The sequence below is a fragment of the Rhinatrema bivittatum genome, chromosome 11 (genome assembly GCF_901001135.1).
Source record: "Rhinatrema bivittatum chromosome 11, aRhiBiv1.1, whole genome shotgun sequence".
NCBI classification, from domain to species: Eukaryota; Metazoa; Chordata; class Amphibia; order Gymnophiona; family Rhinatrematidae; genus Rhinatrema; species Rhinatrema bivittatum.
Window position 1 is genome coordinate 82,465,665 of NC_042625.1, and position 23,688 is coordinate 82,489,352.

Below are 23,688 nucleotides of genomic sequence, written 5' to 3' on the forward strand. Positions count from 1 at the left end.
AGGATCCTGCGCTGGGCATCATCCCGTCTCTGCCTTACTAAAGGAACAGAGATGAAGAGGTAAGACTGCTCCCCCCTCCCAGAAAACATCTTCCTTGGCATTTCTTGTCTGGTAAGACTGTTGCATGCCAGCATCCTTCTCGCCTTGCTTTTAGGCCTCCCTCTCAGCGAGTCCTTGCCACAAGCCAGTGACACAGATTGCAGCAGAGTTCAGACCGATAGTCCGGCACAATTCACAGATCCCTATCTTAATTTCACGTAGGCCACCTGAGCTGGGATTTGAACTGGTGGCCAAGAAGTTACGCCAGGGGACGGCCAGCCTTCTCTTTCCCGGAGGAAGCTGCCAGGAGGGGTAGTTCATCCCGTGGTTGACCTCTTTCTCCCCACCCCAGGCTTCTCTCACCATTCCCTCCCACAGATTCGGGAGAGGAATTCCTCACCTCTGTCCAAGGAATAATCTCTGTGGTAATTTACACCTCTGTGCTAATTCAACTTGTAAAATTGCCATGGAGTGAAATAGAAAACTCAGGGCTTGCCAGCTCTCAACATCGTTGAACAAAGTATTTCAATTTTAACTCTTTTAGTGCCAATGTCTACCTTACCCCTATGGCGAAAGGAGTTTGTGGGGAGACCTTCCTCGTTCATGTTTACGGAGGCAAACGGTACAGAAATCCCCCCCCCCCCCAGTACAACCAAAGCTCGTGACTGCTGAGTTATGTTCACCCCTAATCCCTCCGAGCAGAGAGAGAGAGTCTACACCCGAAGCATTTTTCAGCAAGCATGAGGAACCGATCAGTTCCTGACCCTCACGGGCAGACGCAGCAGGTGAAGCCTGTTCCCCACTATTGCTCGGCTCTGAATCCTGTGTCCGGGCAATGCCTCACGTTTACGTTCTCTGAAGCCGTGGACTCCAGAAACAGAGGCAACCTTTTTCTGTCCCAAAGGTTTTCTTACGTGTAAATTCCCTTTTGAGCCAGAACAAAGAATGTGGAACCGCGTTGATTATTGGTAATGATTGCCTGGGCCAAGGGCCTCTCAGAGGAAAGACTTTGCATCCGTTCCTGAAACCTTTTTTTTAAATTTGGTGCTTTTCAATGGGTAAAAAGCTCTTATGGGCTGGTTCAGTCCATCCAGCTTACCGCAGTAGGTGCGGATTGAGTCCAGACTTTGGAGACTTGCGTACATCACGATCCTACAAAGCACGCGAGGGAAACCTGATGAGGTTCAGCAGCTCCTTTTCACTAGGGTAGCATTGAAGAGCGCTAGAAAGTCCAGGGCACATGCAAGGCTTTCCGTACCTCCTTTCTTTCGGAGCCTTATTATTCAGATGCTGTTTCTATAGAGAAGACCAGGGGCGGATTGGCCTATTGGGGGTTCGGGCATCCCCCCCGGTGGGTCGGTCGCTCTAGTCAACGTGGTCTGCCGAGCGTGGCCGTGACAGAGCCGTGCTCGGCAGACCACGTGGTATCTCCTGGGCCGGCGAATCCCCGGGCGGGTCGTCATCGGGAATCCGCCCCTGGAGAAGGCCCAGGCCTCAGACTGTCCATGGTGCTCTACAAACCATCGCCGGCTGTCTGGGACCACGTCTTCACGGCCACAGAGAGAGCCTCCTACGAAGGCTCAGATATTAGCTTACGCGTTTAGAACCCGTGTTTCAACCCCATAAATGAACTGACGTGTTGGTTGTAAGTAGACGAGTTAATGCTGCGGTTGCACGCAGAAGCATGCAGCCACGGGAGGTGGGGGCAGCAGTGCAGGAGAGAAAACTGCCAGCTTGTTTGGATTGCTGGATGAAGGCTTTCTGGTAATGGCTATTTTCCTGGTGGCTGTGTGTTAAGGTTCTGAGAGCTCCTCCTGGAATGATCCAGTTTTTGTAGCAAAACCTTTTTGGCCAGTCCTGTTTTCCATTTTTATTTTCATTCCAGTGCATTGTGGTATTTACAGTCCTTCAATTTGCAACCAAACCTACAAGTACCAGAATGCATCAGTAGAGGATGTTTAATTCCTGGGTCATATTGCACCCCTGAACTCTGGAACTGGGTCATAGATCCTTGCTACTTCGGCAGACAACCGTGAGATTTGCCAGCTAAGCACACGGAGTAGACTTTAGGTTCTATTTCATAATTTTAATTTGTGACCTCTTCCCCTTCTAAAAGAAAACAGACCCAAAGTCCACCTCCCCCTCAATAACAGAAACCCAGGGTCGTTAGCATTTTTCTTTCTGAACCTTCAATATAAATGTTATGCTTTGGATAAAGTAGCACGACTGTCACGTTTGTCCACTTGGAAATGTAGAATTAGAGGCCAGCACATGATATCTTTTTGTTGACCAGATTTGAGGACTGTGCCGCCTTGCTCAGGTCAACAAGGATACGGCCCTCAAAAGCTACTCACAAGTGATTTGTTGAGAGAGGTAATGGTGGTGGGGCAACTTGGCAATAGTGATCATAACATGATCAAATTTAAACTAATAACTGGAAGGGGGACAATAAGTAAATCTACAGCTCTAACACTAAACTTTCAAAAGGGAAACGTTGATAAAATGAGGAAAATAGTTAGAAAAATACTGAAAGGTGCAGCTGCAAAGGTTAAGTGTTGAACAGGCATGGACATGGATTAAAAATACAATCCTAGAGGCGCAGTCCAGATATATTCCACGCATTAAGAAAGGTGGAAGGAAGGCAAAATGATTACCATCATGGTTAAAAGGTGAGGTGAAAGAGGCTATTTTAGCCAAAAAAAATCCTTCAAAAATTGGAAGAAGGATCCATCTGAAGAAAATAGGATAAAACATAAGCATTGTCAAGTTAAGTATAAAACATTGATAAGACAGGCGAAGAGAGAGTTTGAAATGAAGTTGGCCATAGAGGCAAAATCTCATAATAAAAACTTTTTAAAATATATCCAAAGTAAGAAACCTGTGAGGGAGTTGGTTGGACCATTAGATGACCGAGGGGTTAAAGGGGCTCTTAGGGAAGATAAGGCCATTGCAGAAAGACTAATTGAATTCTTTGCTTCCATGTTTACTAATGAGGATGTTGGGGAGATACCAGTTCCGGAGATGGTTTTCAAGGGTGATGAGTCAGATGAACTGAACGAAATCACTGTCAACCTGGAAGATGTAGTAGACCAGATTGACAAACTAAAGAGTAGCATATGACCTGGACCGGATGGTATGCATCCTAGGGTTCTAAAGGAACTAAAAAATGAAATTTCTGATCTATTAGTTAAAATTTGTAATCTGTCATTAAAATCATCCATTGTACCTGAAGACTGGAGGGTGGCCAATGTAACCCCAATATTTAAAAAGGGCTCCAGGGGCAATCCGGGTAACTATAGACCAGTGAGCCTGACTTCAGTGCTGGGAAAAATAGTGGAAACTATTCTAAAGATCAAAATCATAGAGCATATAGAAAGACATGGTTTAATGCAACACAGTCAACATGGATTTACGCAAGGGAAGTCTTGCCTAACAAATCTGCTTCATTTTTTTGAAGGGGTTAATAAACGTGGATAAAGGTGAACCGGTAGATGTAGTATATTTGGATTTTCAGAAGGCGTTTGGCAAAGTCCCTCATGAGAGGCTTCTAAGAAAACTAAAAAGTCATGTCCTGTCGTGGATTACAAACTGGTTAAAAGACAGGAAACAGAGAGTAGGATTAAATGGTCAATTTTCTCAGTGGAAAAGGGTAAACAGTGGAGTGCCTCAGGGATCTGTACTTGGACTGGTGCTTTTCAATATATATATATATAAATGATCTGGAAAGGAATACAACGAGTGAGGTTATCAAATTTGCGGATGATACAAAATTATTCAGAGTAGTTAAATCACAAGCGGATTGTGATACATTACAGGAGGAAAATTGGGCATCCAGATGGCATGAAATTTAATGTGAATAAGTGCAAGGTGTTGCATATAGGGAAAAATAACCCTTGCTGAAGTTACACGATGTTAGTTCCTATTCCTATTATGGAACCTAACACCCAGGAAAAAGATCTAGGCATCATAGTGCGTTTTAAAATCCCCCTACCACTTACGTGGTAGAAGCGGCATTTGCGTGCACAAGCGCGCATTCACTTAAAATTGCATGCATATGCACACGCGGTCAGGCTATTTTATATCACGCGCGCCACTCTGAAAGGTACCATCCCTCTTTTTGACAATGGTCTCCTATTACGCAGGCAGGGAAGTCAGACCTTGCCTCGTTTTCCCTCCAGTGTGTGTGTGTGTGTGTGTGTGTGAGAGAGAGAAATCCTTGTAGCATTCCCAGAGACACCAACTGGCTCCATGTCATCTTGACAGTCAATCCTAATCCTGACTTTCCCCCGTAGTCCTTCTATTTCAATAATTTTCAGTTTTATTTTAAAAACCATATTGTGTTTCTTCCTACTCGCTTGCACTTCTGCTGATTCTGCTCCCTTGTATGCAATGAACATTTGAAGAGGGAGATTTGGGAGGGCCGAACGCAGTGTAAGTCCCTTATTACAAGCAGAAGTGTCGCTCTCTGCAATGCTGAGATTAAAAGCTGTAAGGGACAACTTTCCAACCAGCGGCCTCGGGATAGAGTCTGCGAGTATTTTGTACCTGTGGGCTTCCCACCTAATTCCTAAGGGAAAGGAGTTGCCTGTATGAATTACCCACAGATTTTTCTCACTCGCTGTTTTTCCTGCCACTAAAATTTCTAGGGAGTAACAAGTGTAGATTTGAAATTACAGCGACACCTATTGTTTTCCCAAATTGCCCCAGGAACAGCCCCCCTCATTCTGGCTCAAAGTGTGCATGTTAGGAAACCTTACCTGACCTGCCAGCCGGATTCCAGGCAACTAATTTACCCGAGTAAATGGCAGATAATTTCCCTTCATGAGACTAAAACTACCGAGTCCTAATTCATTGATGACGCCCGCCATGAAATCAAACTGGAGAAGTTTGTTAATGAATCTAACCTGACAGATTTACCCAGATGAAGCCTATTTATTAAAAAAAAAAAAAAATTCCTGCTGACGTTACATAATCTGATGCTCTTTGCTCACACTTTACTCTCTTTCATTTTAGGTTAAGATGGTCTGCGGTCACCAAGCAAGTTCTGTGGCACAAGAGGCAGACGGATAGCAGCAGAGCCAAGGGGAGGCCCGGTGGAACCAGCAGGAGCCTTCTCCTCCAGACCGCCAGGGCCTAAGATGGCGGAGGTGGCCTCAAGCCGCCACCTGCGGTTTAAACTGCAGAGCCTCTCCCGGCGTCTTGATGAGCTGGAAGAGGCGACCAGAAACCTCCAGAAAGCCGAAGATGAGGTGCTGGACCTGCAGGACAAGATCATCCAAGCGGAGGGCAGCAACTCCAGCATGCTGGCGGACGTGGAGGCTCTGAGGAAGAGGGTGCTGAAGATTGAAGGGAAGGATGAGGAGATAAGGAAAGCGGAGGAGCTGAGCAGGCAGATGAAAGAGAAGCTGGAAGAGGAGGAAAGCATGGGCAAACAGCTTAGGGCTGACGTTGAGCAGCTGCAGAAGCAAATGGCCGATCTGGAGAAGCTGGAAGAGGCTTTCAGCAGGAGTAAGAGTGACTGCATGCAGCTTTGTCTCAGCCTAAACGAGGAGAAAAATTTATCCAAAAAGCTCGCTACCGAGCTCGAGCTGCTTCGAGGGAAAGTGAAGGAGCTGGAGTTGTCTGAGGGCAGGCTAGATAAATCCGAGCAACAGCTGGCCAGCGAACTGGAGAAACTGAAATCCTTAACTCTGAGCTTTGCTAGTGAGAGGAAAGGGCTGCTGGAGAAAGAGAAGCAGAGTGAGAAACTGATCGAGGAGCTGACACAGAAGTTGGAGCAAATTAACAAAAGAAACGCAGAGGATCAAACAAGGAAGGCAGAGAATCGCCTAGAAAGGTCACCGGATACTTTTGTGGAGAGAAACGATCTGAGGATTGAAGACGATTTTATTCCCCGAGAAGGCAGACGGAAAAGAAGCTTGGATTACCTAAAGCTCTCAGATGATGAAACCAACAAAACCGAGAACGAGAAGAATAAGAATCAGGAAGACAATAAAATCAAAGATCTCAATCAAGAAATTGAGAAACTTAAAATCCAGCTCAAGCATTTTGAAGCTGTGGAAGAGGAACTGGAGAAAATGCAAACCAAAAATAACGACCTGCAAGAGAAGTACCTGAGTGAGCAGAACAAAGCCAGATTGCTAAGCGATCAGGTGCAAGAGCTAATGGGGCATGTCAAGAAGCAGAAAGAGATGGAGAACGGTGAAGCCGAACGGGAGGAAATCCTCTCCCATGAGAGGCTCCGAAATGACCGAGCCAAGAACAGAGGCACTGCTGCAGAAGCTCCCACTGGAAAGCAGAAGTCCCGGGAGCTGTCACCCCAGGCAGGGCGGGACCGGCCTCGACACAGGGACATTTCTCTGACCTCAGACAGTAACTCTCCGGGCAGCAGACAAATGCAGAGCAGCAGTGTCACCAGCAGAATGGCAACAAAGACATCCTCTCACCCAGACACAGCGAACGACACAAAAAAACCAGCATCGTCTGCTCATTTGTCTTTGACTAAAGAGGCTGTCTCCATGCCACATGAGACCAAGAAGTCTAGAGAGCAACCGTCTGTGCTGAGCCGGTACCCGCCTGCAGCCCAGGAGCAGTCCACTCAGAAATCCTGGAAAGCAAGTCCCAGGCTGGGCAATAAGGTGGAAAGAACAGCAAAGACATACGGTGATACTTTGTCCAGTAATGCTGAAGCCCTTAATGGTGACCGAGGCGGAGTAGTAACAGCTGTAAAGACAACTGAAAAAGAGGCAAAGACAAGTCTGTCGGAGAATCTTGATCCCTCTGTGGAGGTAACATCTCTCGGGAGTGACAGTGGCCTCCCTGATGGATCAAATCTGTCCTCTGTTTCGCCACCTCCAAGTTTGGGAAGTGAGTCCAGCGGCTCTTCCGCCACCCTGGTGGGGCCTCTGGGCTCCTCTTGGCGAGACTCTTCCGAAGCAAAACCTTCTAGGGCAGCAAGAAATTCTGAAGACTGGGAACCGTCAGACACCGCTTTGTGGAGAACAAACTTCCCGAGCTATTCAAAGACTCAAGAACGGGCCCCGCCGACTCCCTGCACATTGACAACGGAGGAGTCCAAAGGTTCAGAAAAAGATGACCCCAGCATCAACCCACAGTCAGAATCAGGTCTGAATTCACAAGCCACCAGGAGAGGAGGCATGAAGCCAAAAATAGCTACTAAACCAGGTGCCAGTGAGAAACTGAATACTGAAGGTGCTCCTAGCGAAGGCCTGGGTAAAGCTGTCAATCTTACTGAAGAGAAAGGAAATGGCTTTGCTCAGTCAGAACTGGAGAGCAGGCGGCCATCCAACCCCAGGGCAGGTGTGAGGGCCAGAGGGCCTGGAAGGACAGCTAATTTTCAAAGCGAGAAAGCAGAAAATGGGTCAGAAGAAGAGTCTGAAAGACCCCAAAAAGCGGGCTCAGATGCTGTGGAAAAAGAAGATGCTTCTGTTCAGGTGGCAGGCAAGACAAAAAGACCTTTTAGTCCCAGGGAAGCTTTGCAAAGCAAAGTCGTCATTAAGCCTGCCATTATTGAAAAAGACATAAAAGAATTAATGGGTGGAGTTGGATCGGAGGTAAAACTCTTCTCCAAAACGACGTCAAACAAAATGTCAAGCAGCATCACCATCTATCCATCAGAAGGCGTGACTGCAAGGAGTAGCAGTTCAGAAAGCAGCAGAGAAACAGAGGTCTCTGAAAACTCGCACGCTGTCACCACCAGGACCGGCATAAGCGACAGTCCCAGAGGAAGAAAAAATCCCAGCAACACAGACTTGGTCACTGCGAGGACCACTGTTGGTGAGAGTGCCACTGGAAGTGGGCCCTCTGAAAACTCCGACCCCGTCTCTGCAAGGGCCAGCAATGCTGAGAGTGCCGTTGAAAGAGAAACCTCTGAAAACTCAGACGCCGCCTCTGCAAGGGCCAGCGAAAGTGAGAGCCCCAGAGGAAGGAGGACCCCCAAGCATTCAGACTTGGTCACTGCAAGGGCCAGTGTTGGTAGGAGCGCCAGAGGAAGTGAGACCTCTGAAAACTCAGACACCGTCACTACAAGGACTGCTGGGAGCGCCAGGGAACGAGAGGCCACCGACATCTTAGACCCTGTTTTTGCAAAGAACAGAAATGTGGGGAATGCCAGAGAACGGGAGACCACCAAAATCTCAGACAGGGTCTCTGCAAGGACCAGCAATGCTGGGAGTACCAAAGAACGAGAAACCTCTGAAAGCTCAGACTCTGTCACTACGAGGCCCAGCATAAGCGAGAGTCCCAAAGGAAGGAGGACTCCCATGTATATAGACTTGGTCACTGCAAGGAGCAGCGCTGGTGAGAGTGCCAGAGAAAGGGGCACTTCTGAAAATTCAGACATGGGGTCTACCAGGACAAGAAGGACCTCCTCGTACACAGACCTGGTCACTGGTGAGAATGCCAGAGGAAGAAGGACCTCTGAAAACTCCGATTCTGTCACTGGTAGGACCAGCAATGGGAGTGCCAGAGGAGAAGACATCACCACATCCCCCGACTTGCTCACTGTAAGGACTAGCACCGGTGACAGCTCCAGAAAGAGAGAGACCTCAGAAATTTTAGATACTGTCACTACAAGGACCAGAGGAAGAAAGACCCCCTCCTACTTGGAAACAATTATTACTTCAGGTTCCAGTACAGGTGAGAGTCTTAGGGGAAGAAAGGCCTCTGAAAACTCAGACTTCGCCACCGCTAGGACCAGCATAAGTGAGAGCCCCAGAGGGAGAAAGACCTCTGTGTACTCAGACTTTGTCACTGCTAGGACCAGCGTAGCTGATGGCGCTAGAGAAAGAGATACCTCTGGAAACTCGGACACAGTCTCTGCAAGGACCAGTGTAAATGAAAGCCCCAGAGGAAGAAAGGCCCCCATCTACTCGGAAACCATTATTACTGCAAGGACTAGTGTAGCTGAGAGCCCTGTAGAAAGAGAGACCTTTGAAAACTCAGACACTGCCACAGCAAGGACCAGCACTGGTGAGCGCACCAGAGAGAGACACACTTCTACAAGTAACATCAGAATAACGCCAAATGAGATACCAGCGGTGACAAATAGTATTAATACACCTTTTGAGATCTCTATCAATAAAAGTGAGGTTGGCTTGACAGTTTCTGAGTTAGAAAGGCCTGCAGACAAGGCTGACGTCTTAATCTCCAGAAGCAGTATTACCATAAAGCCCCTGGACCCTGCTGAGAGGAAGAACAGCAACCAGGCCCTTTCAGAGAACATCAGCTGGAAAAGCCATTCTGTAGAAACAGATCCTGCAGAAACTAGAAGCACCACAGCCAAAAGCTCCTGGCGGACACGCCGCCACTTAAATTCTGTAGACGAACTGGATGACAAAGTGGATAGAAGCCAAGATTCTGCTGACACGGTCTCGACAAGGTGGCGTAGCCCTTCACTGTTGGACATAGAGGCAAAGGCTTCGAAGGTGCGGGAACCCTATTCTAGAAGGACCAGTGCTATAATTCACTCCTGGAACACTCCAGAATTAGTTTCTAGGCGGAGCAAAAGCAGCCTGAGTCCCTCGGAGATTGTGACGCGGAGGAGCTATCACTATGACCCACTGCTTTCCTCATCCCTAGTTCCTTGGGATCGGACACAGCTGTTGGTAAGTGAGGCCTGTCGCTCGTTCTAGTATTTGTGTATAATGTATTTAATTTGAGAAACTATCTGACGTTAAACATCTCCAGCGGTGGGGTCTCCAGGACAGGGCTTCCCATACCTGCACTGGGAACCCCAGAGCCAAGTAGTTTTCCAGTAAAGCCATTAAAGAGGATCTGATGATCACGTTGGATGGGGCTACTCTTTCTGTGGCACTTCAGGTTAAGAGCCTGGATGTAGTCCTTGGTTCAGATCTTAATTTTGCCAGTTAATATTCAGGAACTATGTAAGAAGGCCTGGTATAAACTCTGCCTGATTCAAACCTTGAAACTTTATTTATATGTTAAGTAATTACAGACTGTGGTTCAAGCTTTAGTACTGTCCCCCATTGGTTTATTGTAAGTCTTTATTTGTGGGACCCTTGTGGGTTTGCAGATGGTCCAGCATGCAGCTACTAGGCTGGTTTCTGATAATAACCTGAGGTACCATATTTTACCACACTTATCTCCTTTGGCTGCCAATATCCTATAGGGCGTGTTTTCAAAGTTATCTGCCTCACATTTAAGGCTATTATGGCTTAGTCCCAAAGTACCTATCAGCTAAACTTTTAAAGTATTCCCCAGGGTAGCACTTTCGGTCAGAGAAGGTTGTCTATTGTCTGTGCCCTCCTTTTTAAAAATTTTAAATTAGCCCAAATCTTCTGTTGTGTGGCTTCAATCTTATGGAATTCTTTATCTATAGAATTCCGGCTGAAAGGTGATTACTTAAGATTCAGATGATTTTTGAAGGCCCGTTTTGTTTCAAGAAGCATTTCATGATACTGTTTGATTATGGGTATGATGTATAATTCTGTTGGCTTAGCCCGATTCAATTGATAGACTCAGTATTTTAATCTTGTAATCTATGTAGTTATTCTTTTTTGATTTTGTATTATGGTATGTTTACTACGTTTTATTATTATTTTAAAATATTTTGTTAATTTTTGTCTTTTAAATTATTGTACATTGCCCAAAGCCCCATATAAGCAGTTAATTTATTTTATTTAAATTTCTTATCTGCAATGAATATGCATGAGAATAGAATGCCTCTATTTATTAAATTTTTTTTTTTTTTTTGTAATAAACTGTTTATTCACAGGGTAGTCATCAATAAAAAAAGAGGCATAGCCAATACATGAAATAAAAATTATACAAAGAAAAAGAACAATCATAATATAGGCAATACATCCATCACATCAGAGCAACCCCGTCTTTTTAACATTAACAAAACCACACCCAACCCCCCCTCCCCCCCCCAAGGAAGAGAAGTAAATAGCAAAAGAAAAACGTTGTGCAGAAATGAAAAACATATGAAACAAAATCATGGGCAGCAATAAAAATCCCCAGTATCCCCACAGCCAAATACAAAGCCGCACTCAGGGCTATAGTAGCATAAGAAAACCCAAAGGGGGCAGTCCCAACCATCGAACGCCGGTGGAAAGGTATGCTCAAAGAGGAACCTGACAATGGGACAGTTGCCACTGCTGATACCATTTCCAAGGTGCAGCAAAACGCGCTAAGCGATCATACTTAATTGCAGTTAATTTCTCCATGTAGTATACCCAGTGAAGGCGCCTCAAAACACTATCAAACGGGGGCACGTGGGCACTTCGCCAATCACGAGCTAGGACCCCCCGTAGGGCCATGAGAGCTGCCTTCACAAAGGAGCATTGAGATTTAGGCAACGTATCCACAGGAAAATTCAAAAGCGCAATTTGGGGAGATAATGTTACTGGGGTAAGCAGCACCTCACTGAGCCAGCTCTCTAGCTGATGCCACAGAGGCCGGAGGACAGGGCAAGACCACCACATATGAAAATAGTCGCCAAGCTGTCCACAGTTTCTCCAGCATTGAGGACTTCTGCCAGAGAACATTTTAGCCAGTCGAACCGGCGTATAATACCATCGTACTAAAACTTTATAACTATTTTCCACTAGGGAGGCCGAGAGAGTACTCCGGCTGGTCCGCAAAAAGCACTGGTCCCAATCCTCTGCCGGGACTGCAATGCCCAGGTCTTTCTCCCAGGCCAGGAGAAATTTTGCGGAGTAGTCACTCACTGTGTTTAGGACACCATAAAGTTTAGAAATAACTCCCCGCACCTGGTGCGCTTTGTCACACATACCCTCAAATAAAGATTTCCCCTTAAGCATATCCGGGAACACCTCCTTGGAATACAAAAAATGTCGCAATTGGCCATAGGCAAAATAATCCGTAGAGGGAAGGAGGAACCGCGTTTTAAGATCATCAAAAGACATAATAGTATCCCCCTTCCAAACCTGTCCCAGGGTAGTAAGGCCTTTCGTCACCCAATGTGAAAACACCTTCCCATCCCTCCCCGCAGGGAAGGCCGCACAACGACGAATAGCTGTAGAAAAAACATAACCCCTGGGGCCCACTATCCGAGAACGCCAGGCCCTCCAAATCGCCATTGTTAATGCAGTGCAGGGAGAGATTACATTTATGAAAGGCAGTCGAATATCAAAAGACCAAAAAGATTCACGGAGCAAAGAGTCATTCATCATGCCCTCTTCAATTGCAACCCATTGTTTACCAGTGGTCGTATTATGAAATTCAACAATTGCCTTAAGATGGGCTGCAACATAATATTTAAGAAAATTCGGGACCCCTAGCCCCCCCTGAACCTTAGGTTGATAAAGGACAGTCCGAGACACCCGTGGAGGCTTTCTTTTCCAAATAAAATGAAAGACTTTCCTTTGTAAAATACGAAGATAACTCGAGGGCACGGGGCATGGCAATTTCTGAAAAAGATAACCAATCTTTGGCAATAGGGACATTTTTACGGCGGCTATACGCCCCAGCCAAGACACAGTAAGCCTGTCCCAACGACCGAGGTCATTGACCAATTGTTTAAACATGGGAGGATAGTTTAAGGAGAAGAGCGTCTCAAAAGCAGGGCCCAACAAAACCCCCAAGTATTTGATGGCTTTAGAGGCCCACTGGAATGGAAATAGGCCCTTAAGGTGTTGCTCAGCCTCTAAGCTAAGATAGACAGGCAACAGTTCTGATTTAGTAGTGTTAATTTTAAAACCGGATACTCTCCCATATGCCTCTAATTCCTGGATCACAGCAGGAAGGGACTGATCAGGATTCGTGAGGGTGAATAATATATCGTCAGCATATAAAGTAATCTTATGCTGGTCTCCCCCAATAAAGATACCTCGAATCAGTCTATTCTGCCGGATTCGTTCCGCCAAGGGTTCAATACTGAGGGCAAATAAAAGGGGCGACAGAGGGCATCCCTGACGTGTGCCCCTCCGCACCTCAAAATCCGTTGAATAACCGCCATTAATCTTTAAGCAGGCGGCGGGCGAGGCATACAGAGCCCGAATCCAACGAAGAAAATACGCATCCACTCCCATTTTAGACAAAACCTTAAAAAGAAAGGGCCAATGAACTCGGTCAAATGCTTTTTCAGCATCAACTCCAAACAAAACTGAGGGGCGTTTAAGCCTCCGGGCAATATACATAAGATTGACAATCTTCCGAACATTATCACCCGCAGTGCGACCAGGCATAAACCCACCCTGGTCATCATGAATCAACATGGAAATAATGAAATTTAGACGCTTAGCTAACACTTTAGCCAGCAGTTTTAAGTCCACATTAATAAGGGAAATCGGCCGAAATGAACTACAATGGGTGGGATCTTTGCCAGGTTTGGGAATAACCGAGATACCTGCCCTATTGGAGGAGGGTAACAATTGGCCACCCAGGCGGAGATAATTAAAGAAGTCCACTAAAGGGCTCACAAGGAGATCCCTAAACTTTTTATAGAACAACGGGGTATAGCCATCGAGGCCTGGAGCCTTCCCGGGCTTCAAATCAGATATAGCATCCAGGACCTCCGCCGCTGTGACGGGATCACCCAGACATTCTGCCACCCCTGAATCCAATCTCGGGAGGGACACATCAGCCAAAAAAGCGTCAATGCCCTCCTCCTCAATATTAGGGTCCTTAGCATAAAGCTCAGTGTAAAATTGATTAAATCTGGTCCGGATTTGTTCCACTTCAGTAAGCAGTTCACCCTCAGAGCTGTGAATCTGCGTAATCTGTGACTGAAAAACTCTAGACTTTAAGGTGTGGGCTAGTAAGCGACTAGCTTTATTGCCATGCTCATAATGAGTCTGCTTGGCTAAATCTAACTTGTGAGCCACCTCTGCCAAATCAAGGGACTGCATCCGGCAACGTGTCTCCTTAATTCGCAAAAGTAAGGTAGCGGAGGGAGCCTGTTGATGTTCCCGCTCAAAAGTGTGCAATTGAACCACCAAGGCTTGCCGCTTCTGTTCCCTGTCCCGTTTGTGAAATGAAGCAAGGGATATAAGTTTGCCCCGTAATACAGCTTTAAAACAATCCCATCTAACCACCGGGGAAGTATCAGTAGCAGGATTAAGTTGAAAATAATCGGAAATGGCCGTTCGAACTTGCAGCTCAGTCTCTCGAGACTTTATCAAGAAATCATTCAACTTCCAGGGTCGATAGCCAGAGGAGTCCCGAAACCCTGAGCCGACCCACCAAATTGGAGCATGGTCGGACCAGGAAATGCAACCCACCCCCGAAGAGGAGGCAGTACTCCGAAGAGAACTATCAATCAAAAAAAGGTCAATTCTAGTATATAAATCATGTGGGGAGGAATAATAGGTATAATCTCTATCGGCCTGATGCTGCTCACGCCATATATCAGTCAAATTCCAGTGGTCCATAAAACGACACAGAGCCTTTCTATCCACCGCAGAACGGTGAGCACCCAATTTGGAGCAATCAATCAGCGGATTAAGCACTAAATTAAAATCGCCCCCTACCACTAACTTCCCACAAGGAGAACTAAGCAATAAAGAATCCAGCTCCCGAAATAGCTCCCTTTGCAAAACATTAGGGCAATACACATTGACCAAAATCAAAAGTTCCCCACTAATGCGGACATGGACAATAAGGAAGCGCCCTTGGGCATCTCGATAAGTGGACTCCACCTGAGCCCCCAAGCCCTTATCAATAAAAATTCCCACCCCATTATACTTATGAGCAGGGGTGTTAGCAGCAAATATAATAGGGTCATATTGTGGAGCACGAACCAACCGCTCATCACACTTACGCAGGTGAGTCTCCTGGATAAATGCAATAGACGCCTTAAGTGAAAGCAGCTCTTTGAGTAAGACTGATCGCTTATAAGGGGAATTCAACCCTTTAACATTTAGGGATACAAATTTAACCCCTGCCATAAGTAAATAAAACCCTCCCCTTCCCTCTCGAGTAACCAAACAAATAACCATGCCCAAAAATCTGAACAGGAAGAATCTGCATAAAACACAACCCACCATACCACCCATGTCCTTCAGTAGTCCTCAGGATTCTTGCACAACAATGATAAAGAAACAAAAAAAAAGAGCAAACTTCTCTTCCCCAACCCCACAATATATAGGCACCACCATAAACATGGTGTTCCATGGAGGGAGTGCAACCTACAGCCCCCTACCCTCGTTAATATAATAAAGAAAAAAGGAAAAAATCAAAGGCAGTCCAGGTTCGATCACGCAAACCGCTCAAATAACACTCAAATAAGAGCAGTCCAACAAACTTAGGAAGCTGATGGAACAGCAAAAGTCTCCGTTCAGGTGGGTTCCTCCAGGGCGACACCAAGATCCCCCGACCGACGCTTCAGCCTGGAACCCCGCTTGTCCATCCGCTGCCATTTCGGTTTGCTGACAGGATCCCTGGGTGGGCGCATCGCTGCAGGCGCCGGGGAACTCACAAAGCCCAGGGGCTCTAGTAACGGACAGGCCTCAGCCTCAGATGTTATACGAGACGTGGTCCCACTGATAGTAAATGCTAAACCACAAGGGTATAACCAGCGGTAGCGAATATTCTCCCGGCGTAAAAAAGAGGTCACCATTTGCAGGTCTCGGCGCTTCTTAAGCGTGGCCGGTGAAAGATCACTGTAAAGAGCAATCTCATGCCCCTCCCAGGAAATCTTGCCCATCTTGCGAGCTTGCTGCATAATTTTGTCCTTGAGGGCATAGCTATGAATGCAAGCAATAATGTCACGAGGAACATTTTTCCTAGGTGCCCCCAAAGAACGGTGTGCCCGGTCCAGAACCACATCAGCATCCGAGAGGGATTCCTCTTCGTCCCTAGCATTTAAAATGGCTTTACAAATTTTACGCACCACAAGGCCTGCATCTTCAAACCCCTCAATTTCAGGGACGCCACGAAATCGATATTAGACCGCCGTGAGCGATTTTCCAAATCTTCCAATTTGAGGGCTAGATCTTCATTATGTTGCCGCAACTCAGCCACATCAGATTTAAGAGAGGAAATATCCGCAGTTTGATCTTCCATCAGGCCCTCCGTATCCTCTACACGCTTTCCAAGCTCCAGAAGCTCCGTTTTAAAATCGGCAAGTGCTCCCTTCATGTCAGACCGCAGGGACTGAATATCTTTCTGGATCTCTTGGAACCAGAGCTGAAAATCCGCAATGGTAGGACTGCGATCCGCCCCGGGCGTCCCCATCGTCTCCGCGTGGGAGTCAGCTAGAGCGGCGGCCATTTTGGGTGCGTTCGAATCTGCTAGAGTCCGCAGGGCCGCGAAACGCGATCCGGATGCGTCGTAGGAGAAGACTTTTAAATCTATTGCTTTCTTCTTTGTCGTCATCCCCTACTTAAGCACGCTAGCACTCGGTGTTTGAGAACCAAGGAAAGCCGTCTAAAATGCTTTAACGAGGGGGTAAGGCAGGAGCTTCCAGCTCACACGTCTGGCTGCATCGGGTGACGTCACTTCCCCCATCGGGTGACGTCACTTCCCCCATCGGGTGACGTCACTTCCCCCATCGGGTGACGTCACTTCCCCCTATTTATTAAATTTTATTGTAATCTACCTTAAGACCAATGTTAAGAAAATGCACAATATCAAATGTCCATGAATAAAGAATAAATGCTATTTAATAAAGCATTAGAACCTACAGCATATGAGACTACTAAATTAGACATTTCACTGCAAAAGTTTTGTAAATATTTTGAGGAGAAAATTAACAATCCAGTAGGAAATAACTGATATGATGAGGATATTTGGCCTAGCTCCGATAATGCTCCAGTGGTCTTATGGAGCTCTTTTGACCTAGTTTCTACACTTGATATTCAAAGTTATTTGTTAAACCTAAACAAAATTCCTACTCACATCTAGATCCTTGTTCTTTTGGGATATTTAGTCTATTGAAGAAAGAGTGTTGACATATTGAAAGATCTAGTGAATTCTTTTTTTTTTTCTTTTTCTTTATGATGTTTTGTAATTACATAGCCATATTACATTACCAAGAAAAGGCAGGATAGAGATAAGAAATCTGATTTAAAAAAATCAATAAAACAATCAAAATAGGAAAAAACATTTGTGCTCTCCAATAGCCCTACACCACAATAAGTGGAAGCTACAAAGCAAAAGAACTTTTAAGAAAACTTGCTTTAACTTGCAATAATTTGGATTAATTAACTAAGGATCACAACCATTAACTACTGAGGAGGGAGATTCTTCTGATCCAGAAAAAAATGGAGCTGATTAGGAAGAAGGAAATATCTGTTACCACACATTTGCATGGATATCTAAGTGAAAAAGTAGCACCCAAGGAGAGAACTTCTTGATGCATTTGAAGAAAAGTTTCCTTCTTTCCTGGGTAGACTTGACAACGTCTGGATGTATCCAGATGTGACACCCATAAAAAAAAGTGTTACTTTTCTGAAAGTATAATTTCAAAATCATATTTCAAGTCCTGTTCAGAAACAAAGGATACCACCAGAGTCTGTCTGTCCACAATCTCTTCCATGGAACTCTCCGAGCTGGCTGAAATATCCAAAGGTGCTTCCGGTGGTAAAAAGTGGCCATGCTCGTCTCTTCTGCTCAAAGGCAGAAAGAAGGATTTATTAATCGGAGGAAAAGCATCAGCTGGCAAACCAAGAACATCCATGAAATAGTCTTTAACAGGAATTCCAAGAAGTTTAGGAAAACATAAAAACCGCAGGTGTCTTGAAAAATGTTCCAGTCGTTTTATTTTCCTATGAATCGAGTTTTTATTCTGTATTAAAGCAATATTCAATTGCTGAATCTCTTGAACTTGTTTTTCAACCACCACAACTCTAGTCTCCATTCCTTGAAGTCTTCGGGAATGTACTTCTCGGAGCTCTGATACAGGCATCACAAGAAACCCAATGTCTGTAGCACAGGCATTAATTGCTGAATCCACCCTCACCAACACGGACCACAACGAGTCCCATAGTAATTAAAATTGGTCTTACCAAGGGTTGAGGGAGATGACTCGAGGAGGAAACAGAAGAAATCACCTCAGACTCAGGATCGAATGCAGGGAGGCTTAATGGTAAAGCCTCTTTAGGCCCTTCAGTATTGCTGGAATCCATGCCGGGCAGAACTACTCCGGTGGCAGCCCCCCCCCCCCCCCACATCGAAGATCCAGCCACGCCATTTCCCCACGACGGCTCCAGCTCTGCTCCATCAGGGCTGCCCGGCTGAGGTGGAGGGAGGTGATCCGAGGGACTAAGACTGACATCCAGTGGTGCCTACGCACCCTCGCTAGGCTCCACAATGGACCTTGCATCCCGGGTCTCCAATATTCGGCTGAGCACAGAATCAAGCGTTGGCTGGACAGGAGAAGTGGCAGGTATGGAGGGGGGGGGTACTGCCTGGGTTTCCCCTTCCTTTTCAGAGCCACAGTGAGGAAAATGTTTGAACAAGATGAGAGACGCCAGAAATGCTGCAGTCTAGCAAGCAGCCACCTTGTCTCCGCTCCCTTGGTTAATTCATCTTTATTAGAGGGAATACCTCTAATATACTAAAGGGATCTCAGGTATAGCCACTAAAAAAAAGGAAATTTGCCCGATGAGCTACCCTACAGCTATAGGCCGATTGCAAACTTACTTTCATTAGGTAAATTTAATTGAAAAGGCAGTGCATCTTCAATTAATGGAATTCTTAGATAAACATTGAATTCTACATGACGATCTGTGTGCTTTTCGAACCAAGCAGAGTACAAAGACTTTGTTAGTTGCGGTGAATGATTTTGTGCTGCGGGTGCTTGATAGGGGGGGGGGGGGGGGGGCTCAGTGATTGCTGTGTACCTAGATGTGACCTCTGCTTTTGATGTGGTAAATCATTGTATCTTGCTCTCCACCCTAAGAAAGAGAGGAACCTGGAGGTAAAGCTTTCTCATGCTTTGAATCTTACCCTGCAAACTGTTAACAGCAAGTAAAAATAAATAACCGTGTCTCTGACTGGCTCCTCAGGACTCCAGTTTATCTGCTGCCCTTTTTAATATTTATGTTTAACCATTGTGCTAAATTCTCTTAATATCTTTTTTGTTTTATGCTGATGACATCCAGTTAGACTTTCCCGTTTTCAATGACTTTTCAGTGGTGAAAGAAACTATTTCATGTTGTTTCTCAGCAATTAATAACTGGACGTCTACTAATATATTGATTTTAAATTTGACTAATTTCTGGATTTTCAGAAAACCTAAGCCAATAGATATCACAGACTTGCCCATTCTAGGAGCAAATATAAAAATTGTAGAACACATTCACAGCTTAGTAATTCAATTTGGAAGTTGTCTAAATTTCTCTTCACAATTGAAAATCATGTTATCACACCCCTACTGCAAGTTAAAACAATTATGTTATCTGAGACTGCTTTTAGAGCCAGATGATTTTAGAAAGATTGTGCAGGCCTTTGTCCTAACGTCAGTAGGTTATTGTAATTCCCTGCATATGAGGTTACCTAAAACACAGTTCCGCGTGCGCCAACAGTACTTGTAGAACTCAACTGCTAGATTGATTACAAAAATCCCAACATATCGCCCCTATTTGGCCAAATTTGCATTGGCTACCAGTACCTCAACGAATAAAGTTTAAAATATGTTGATTATGAAACCATATCAAGAAAACTATTTATCTAAATTGTTCCAGTTTGATCATTAAGATCCTCTATGCAGCATCTTCTTGAAATTCCAAATGTTCCTGAGGTTCATCTGCAAGAAGTATGCAACTGGGCAATTTCCGTTAATAGCCTAAAATTGTGGAGTGCACTACCAGAAGATCATTTCTGATTCAAAGATCTTTCGAAAACGGGTGAAAGAACTCTTATTTTCAGAAGCCTTTTCATCTATATTGAATTAATCGCGTTATATAATTGTTTTTAATTTTAGATTGTTTTAATTATTTTTATATTTATGCATTAGATATGTTCTGTGCTGCCCTTAGCATTTATATTATAGGCGGATTATAAATATTGTAATAAATAAATAAACCTACGGGGTATTGACTAAGCTGACAACCATAGCAGCATCAGAACTGCAAGCAGTTAAGAGATCTGAAACGTGAATCACGTTGGGCTGTTTTTGCAAGATAAGTTCCCCCAATTTGTATGCCATTATGTATTAAGCTATTCAGCGCTTATTTTACTTGCAATTCTAAAATGTATTAAAAAAAAAAATTCCTTTGGAGACCGATGATTATAATGCATGAGTGAGCGTCATAAGTGGCAAGAGCGAAGGTCAAGCAAAGTCACAATGGTCTCAGTTCCACTCTGCTCTTTTAGATGAAGGTCTCTTTACCTCACTTTTTAAAGTTGGTGGTTCTTCATTTTTTTGTTGTATTTTGAGACTCCTCCACTTTTAGGTTCTCTTAAAGAATAAATAACACTTGCATGCACTGGGTTTCCACTGTGTGCACAATTATCTCATACATATTCATGGTGGATATTTTGAGAACTCGACTGGCTTGTGGGGTCCATAGGGACAGGTTTTGGAAGCTCTGGTTTAATACTTTCTGCAGGGTGTAGTTGTGTAACTTAAGCTTATAAATGTACAGCTTAATAAAAGGAAAAAAACCCACCAACAATAAAAGGGAGGTTATTCACCCACTATAGGCAACACTTTTCTTAGCAATCTGATACTTTCATCAGTGTAATAACCCAAATGCCATTACATTTTTAATTATTTATTTGAAATTTTTTTATATACCGACATTCGTTTAGTAACATCATGTCAGTTTACATTCAACAATGTTTAGCAGAAACGCTAGAACCAACAGAGATTAGCGGCAGTGCTTTACAATAAATATTCAAGTTAGGGAAGGACAGTTAACAAAGTTTCATAACAGCGTTAAGAAATAGTGAATAACAGATTAATACATGGAAGTGCAAACAAGGAGGGGGTAATTGAATAAGCTAAAGAAGCATCAAATAATCAGTTGCATAGAATAAAGGAATCATATTTATAGAGATCTGATTGGGAGAACTTTAGAGAATGCAGAAGAAAAGTACTTAATTTACAGAAATTAATTGAAGGTAAATGCAAGGGGGGGGAAGGAGAATAGTGGGGGAAAGAGCATTGCAAGATGAAGGAGTAGATTTTTAAAAGGAGGGAGCATTTCAAGAGAGGAACATTGAAAAAGATGGGAAATGGCATGATGCACATTGTGAGAGTAGGGCAAGGGAGGGACAGGAGTATCAAGGAACTTAAGAGATATTGTGGGGTGAAATGCTGAAATACGAGTATGGGCACTTTAAGGAAAGGCTTTATGTAAAAGCTAAGGGGGGAGGTGGAAATACTGAAATACGAGTTTGTGCACTTTATGTAAAGGCTTTTAAGAATAGCCATGTTTTGAGTTTTTGCTTGAATATTTTTGGGCATAATTCCTGACGAAGATCAGGTGGCATACTGTTCCAGCAAGAGGGGCTGGCTATGGCAAAGGCACGTTTTCTGGTTGTGTCTAGTCTGATCGTTTTGTGAGAGGGTGTGTGAAGTGTGGCTGCATGTTGTGCTCTAGGGGTTCTTGAGTGTTTACGGAAATGTATGGCATTATTGAGCCAGGTCATGTTTTCAGTGTGTAGGGTCTTATATATTAATGATAATACTTTGTAAGTGACTCTTTGGGCAACAGGCAGCCAGTGCAAATCCTTGAGTATAGGAGTGATATGTTCTGACCTTCTTGTGTTAGTGAGGATGCGCGCAGCAGCTTTTTGCAACATTTGTAGTGGTAAGATGGTGGAATTGGGTAGGCCGAACAGTAGGGCGTTAATCAATTTTGGCAAATAAGAGGGTTTGAAGTACTGTACGGAAATCACATGGATATAGGAAGGGTTTTAGTTTTGTTTTTTTTAGCGTGTGCAGTTTGTAGTATCCATCTTTTATAGTATTATTGATGTGTTTTTTAAAGTTAAGATGGTTGTCTATTGTGACTCCAAGGTTTTTGACATTTTGTGTAGAGGTGAGCAAAGGGAGAAGAGAGGGTGTGGAAGATTCTATGTTGTTGCCTCTGTTGGGGGAGATTATCATAATTTCTGTTTTATCAGGATTGATTGCTAGGTTAATACTGTTAAGGAGTGCGCTAATGTTTGTGAGGGCCGAGTATGATGTATACTCGTCAAACATGCTGCAAGTTCTAGACTGGCCTTTCCAGAGCAGTTCACAAAAGCTTTGTCTGCACCTGGTAAATATTTTCACTGCAGGTTTTAAGGTGAACAGTTTTGTCAAAATATTAGCGTGTTTGCTATATTTGCAGAGCCCCTCACCTCTTCTTAATGGTAAAAATAAATAAAAAATTGGGGGACCTGCCAAACTTTGCTTCTGTTGCTGTTTTTTTCCTGTGGGAGTTCTCCTAGATTTAAGTTTTTGGCCAAAATGTATTTTTAAAGTCCTACAAGGCTGCAAGTTGGTTTTCTCACATACTTTAGGGTTGTGCACCTTTTACTGTGGGGTTTAATTTCCTGCAACATCAGGAGGGGAATAAAACCCATGAAGATTTATGCAAAAGGTGCTGTGGGACTTACGCTCAGTTCTTAAATGGAGCTCTTGGGGGACAAATAAGCTGATTCTTTTTTTCAGCCCTGTCTTAGTATTTTGTTTTTGATTTGTATATGATTTTGCACACACAACCTCTTTTGGCTGTGGATTCTCTGCCCCTTTCAGAAGTTGGAGGAAAATAAAATCCTTGGGCAAAGAAGATGCTGCATCAGAATCGGGCAAACAAAGCGACGTGAGGCTCTCTGCCAGTTTTCAGCAGATTCAATAAGCCAACAAAAGGCACCTTGGCCAAATGTTGGAACAGTGAAATTTACATCAAGGAGTGGCTACAGAAAATACTGGACCATGTAAGCCTTAAGAGAGCGGCACTGGATGGATGTGAAAGTACACAATCAGCTAGGGGTCCATTTTCAAAGGGTTTAGAAGCCTAACTTAGGGAGTTAGACATCTTTTGATGGCTGAGTGCATACATTGTAGATGCCTTAAAAGTGGGTAGCTAAGGAGATGGAAAGGTTAGGGACTTAGCACTGATTTTCAGCACTAGGTGCCTAATTTAGAGACTTAAAGCACAGCAAATGAATTTCTGCCCTAAATGTAGGCTGTGTTTGACAGAAAAAGCTTCCTAAAATTAGGCACCGGATTTAGGTGCTCTACATTTCTTTTTTTTTTTTTTATTGCCCTGCTGAGGTCTATCATGAAAAATGTGACACAGGATACAGATTTAATAGGGGAATATATTTACAGTAGCGCTGTGTTAACACGAACAGCAATGGGATACTACTTTTGGCCCAAGAAGGAGGCAGGCTGAATGGACGATGACCATGTTGCTGCTTTCCTTTTGGCTAAGTTAAATGGTAAGGTCTGAGTCATGAACTGAGGATGCTCTTTTGGGTGAGATTGGGAATCTGTATAATATGGGGTGTTAGTACCCTGCTTCCTGATCCCCTATTGGGGGGTTAGTGTCCCGGCCAAACCAGGAGGCTTTAACTACCCAGTATTACAATGACTGCAATACATTGTAGACATGATATATTACGGGTAGTGGGGTCCAAAAACGTGCTCCGCATAAGTGAGCCTGTGTTATATTGAGTTTATATATTTTTCTGTAATAGATATAAAAAGGATGTGCTAATCTTAGATTGCTGGAAGTAAAGATTTTCATGGAAGAAAAGGTT

At 44.4% G+C, this 23,688-nt stretch overlaps 1 protein-coding gene across 3 annotated transcripts in view; it reads left to right on the forward strand.

The window, feature by feature from the left end:
• Positions 1-23,688, forward strand: part of LUZP1 (leucine zipper protein 1) — an 81,883-nt gene that overhangs the window by 36,982 nt on the left and 21,213 nt on the right. For all 3 annotated transcript variants that reach the window (XM_029619480.1, XM_029619482.1, XM_029619481.1), the window contains exon 2: positions 5,053-9,665. In XM_029619480.1, coding sequence (XP_029475340.1) covers positions 5,178-9,665 — 4,488 coding nt within the window. In that variant the 5' untranslated portion in view covers positions 5,053-5,177. The remainder of the gene's footprint in view (positions 1-5,052; positions 9,666-23,688) is intronic.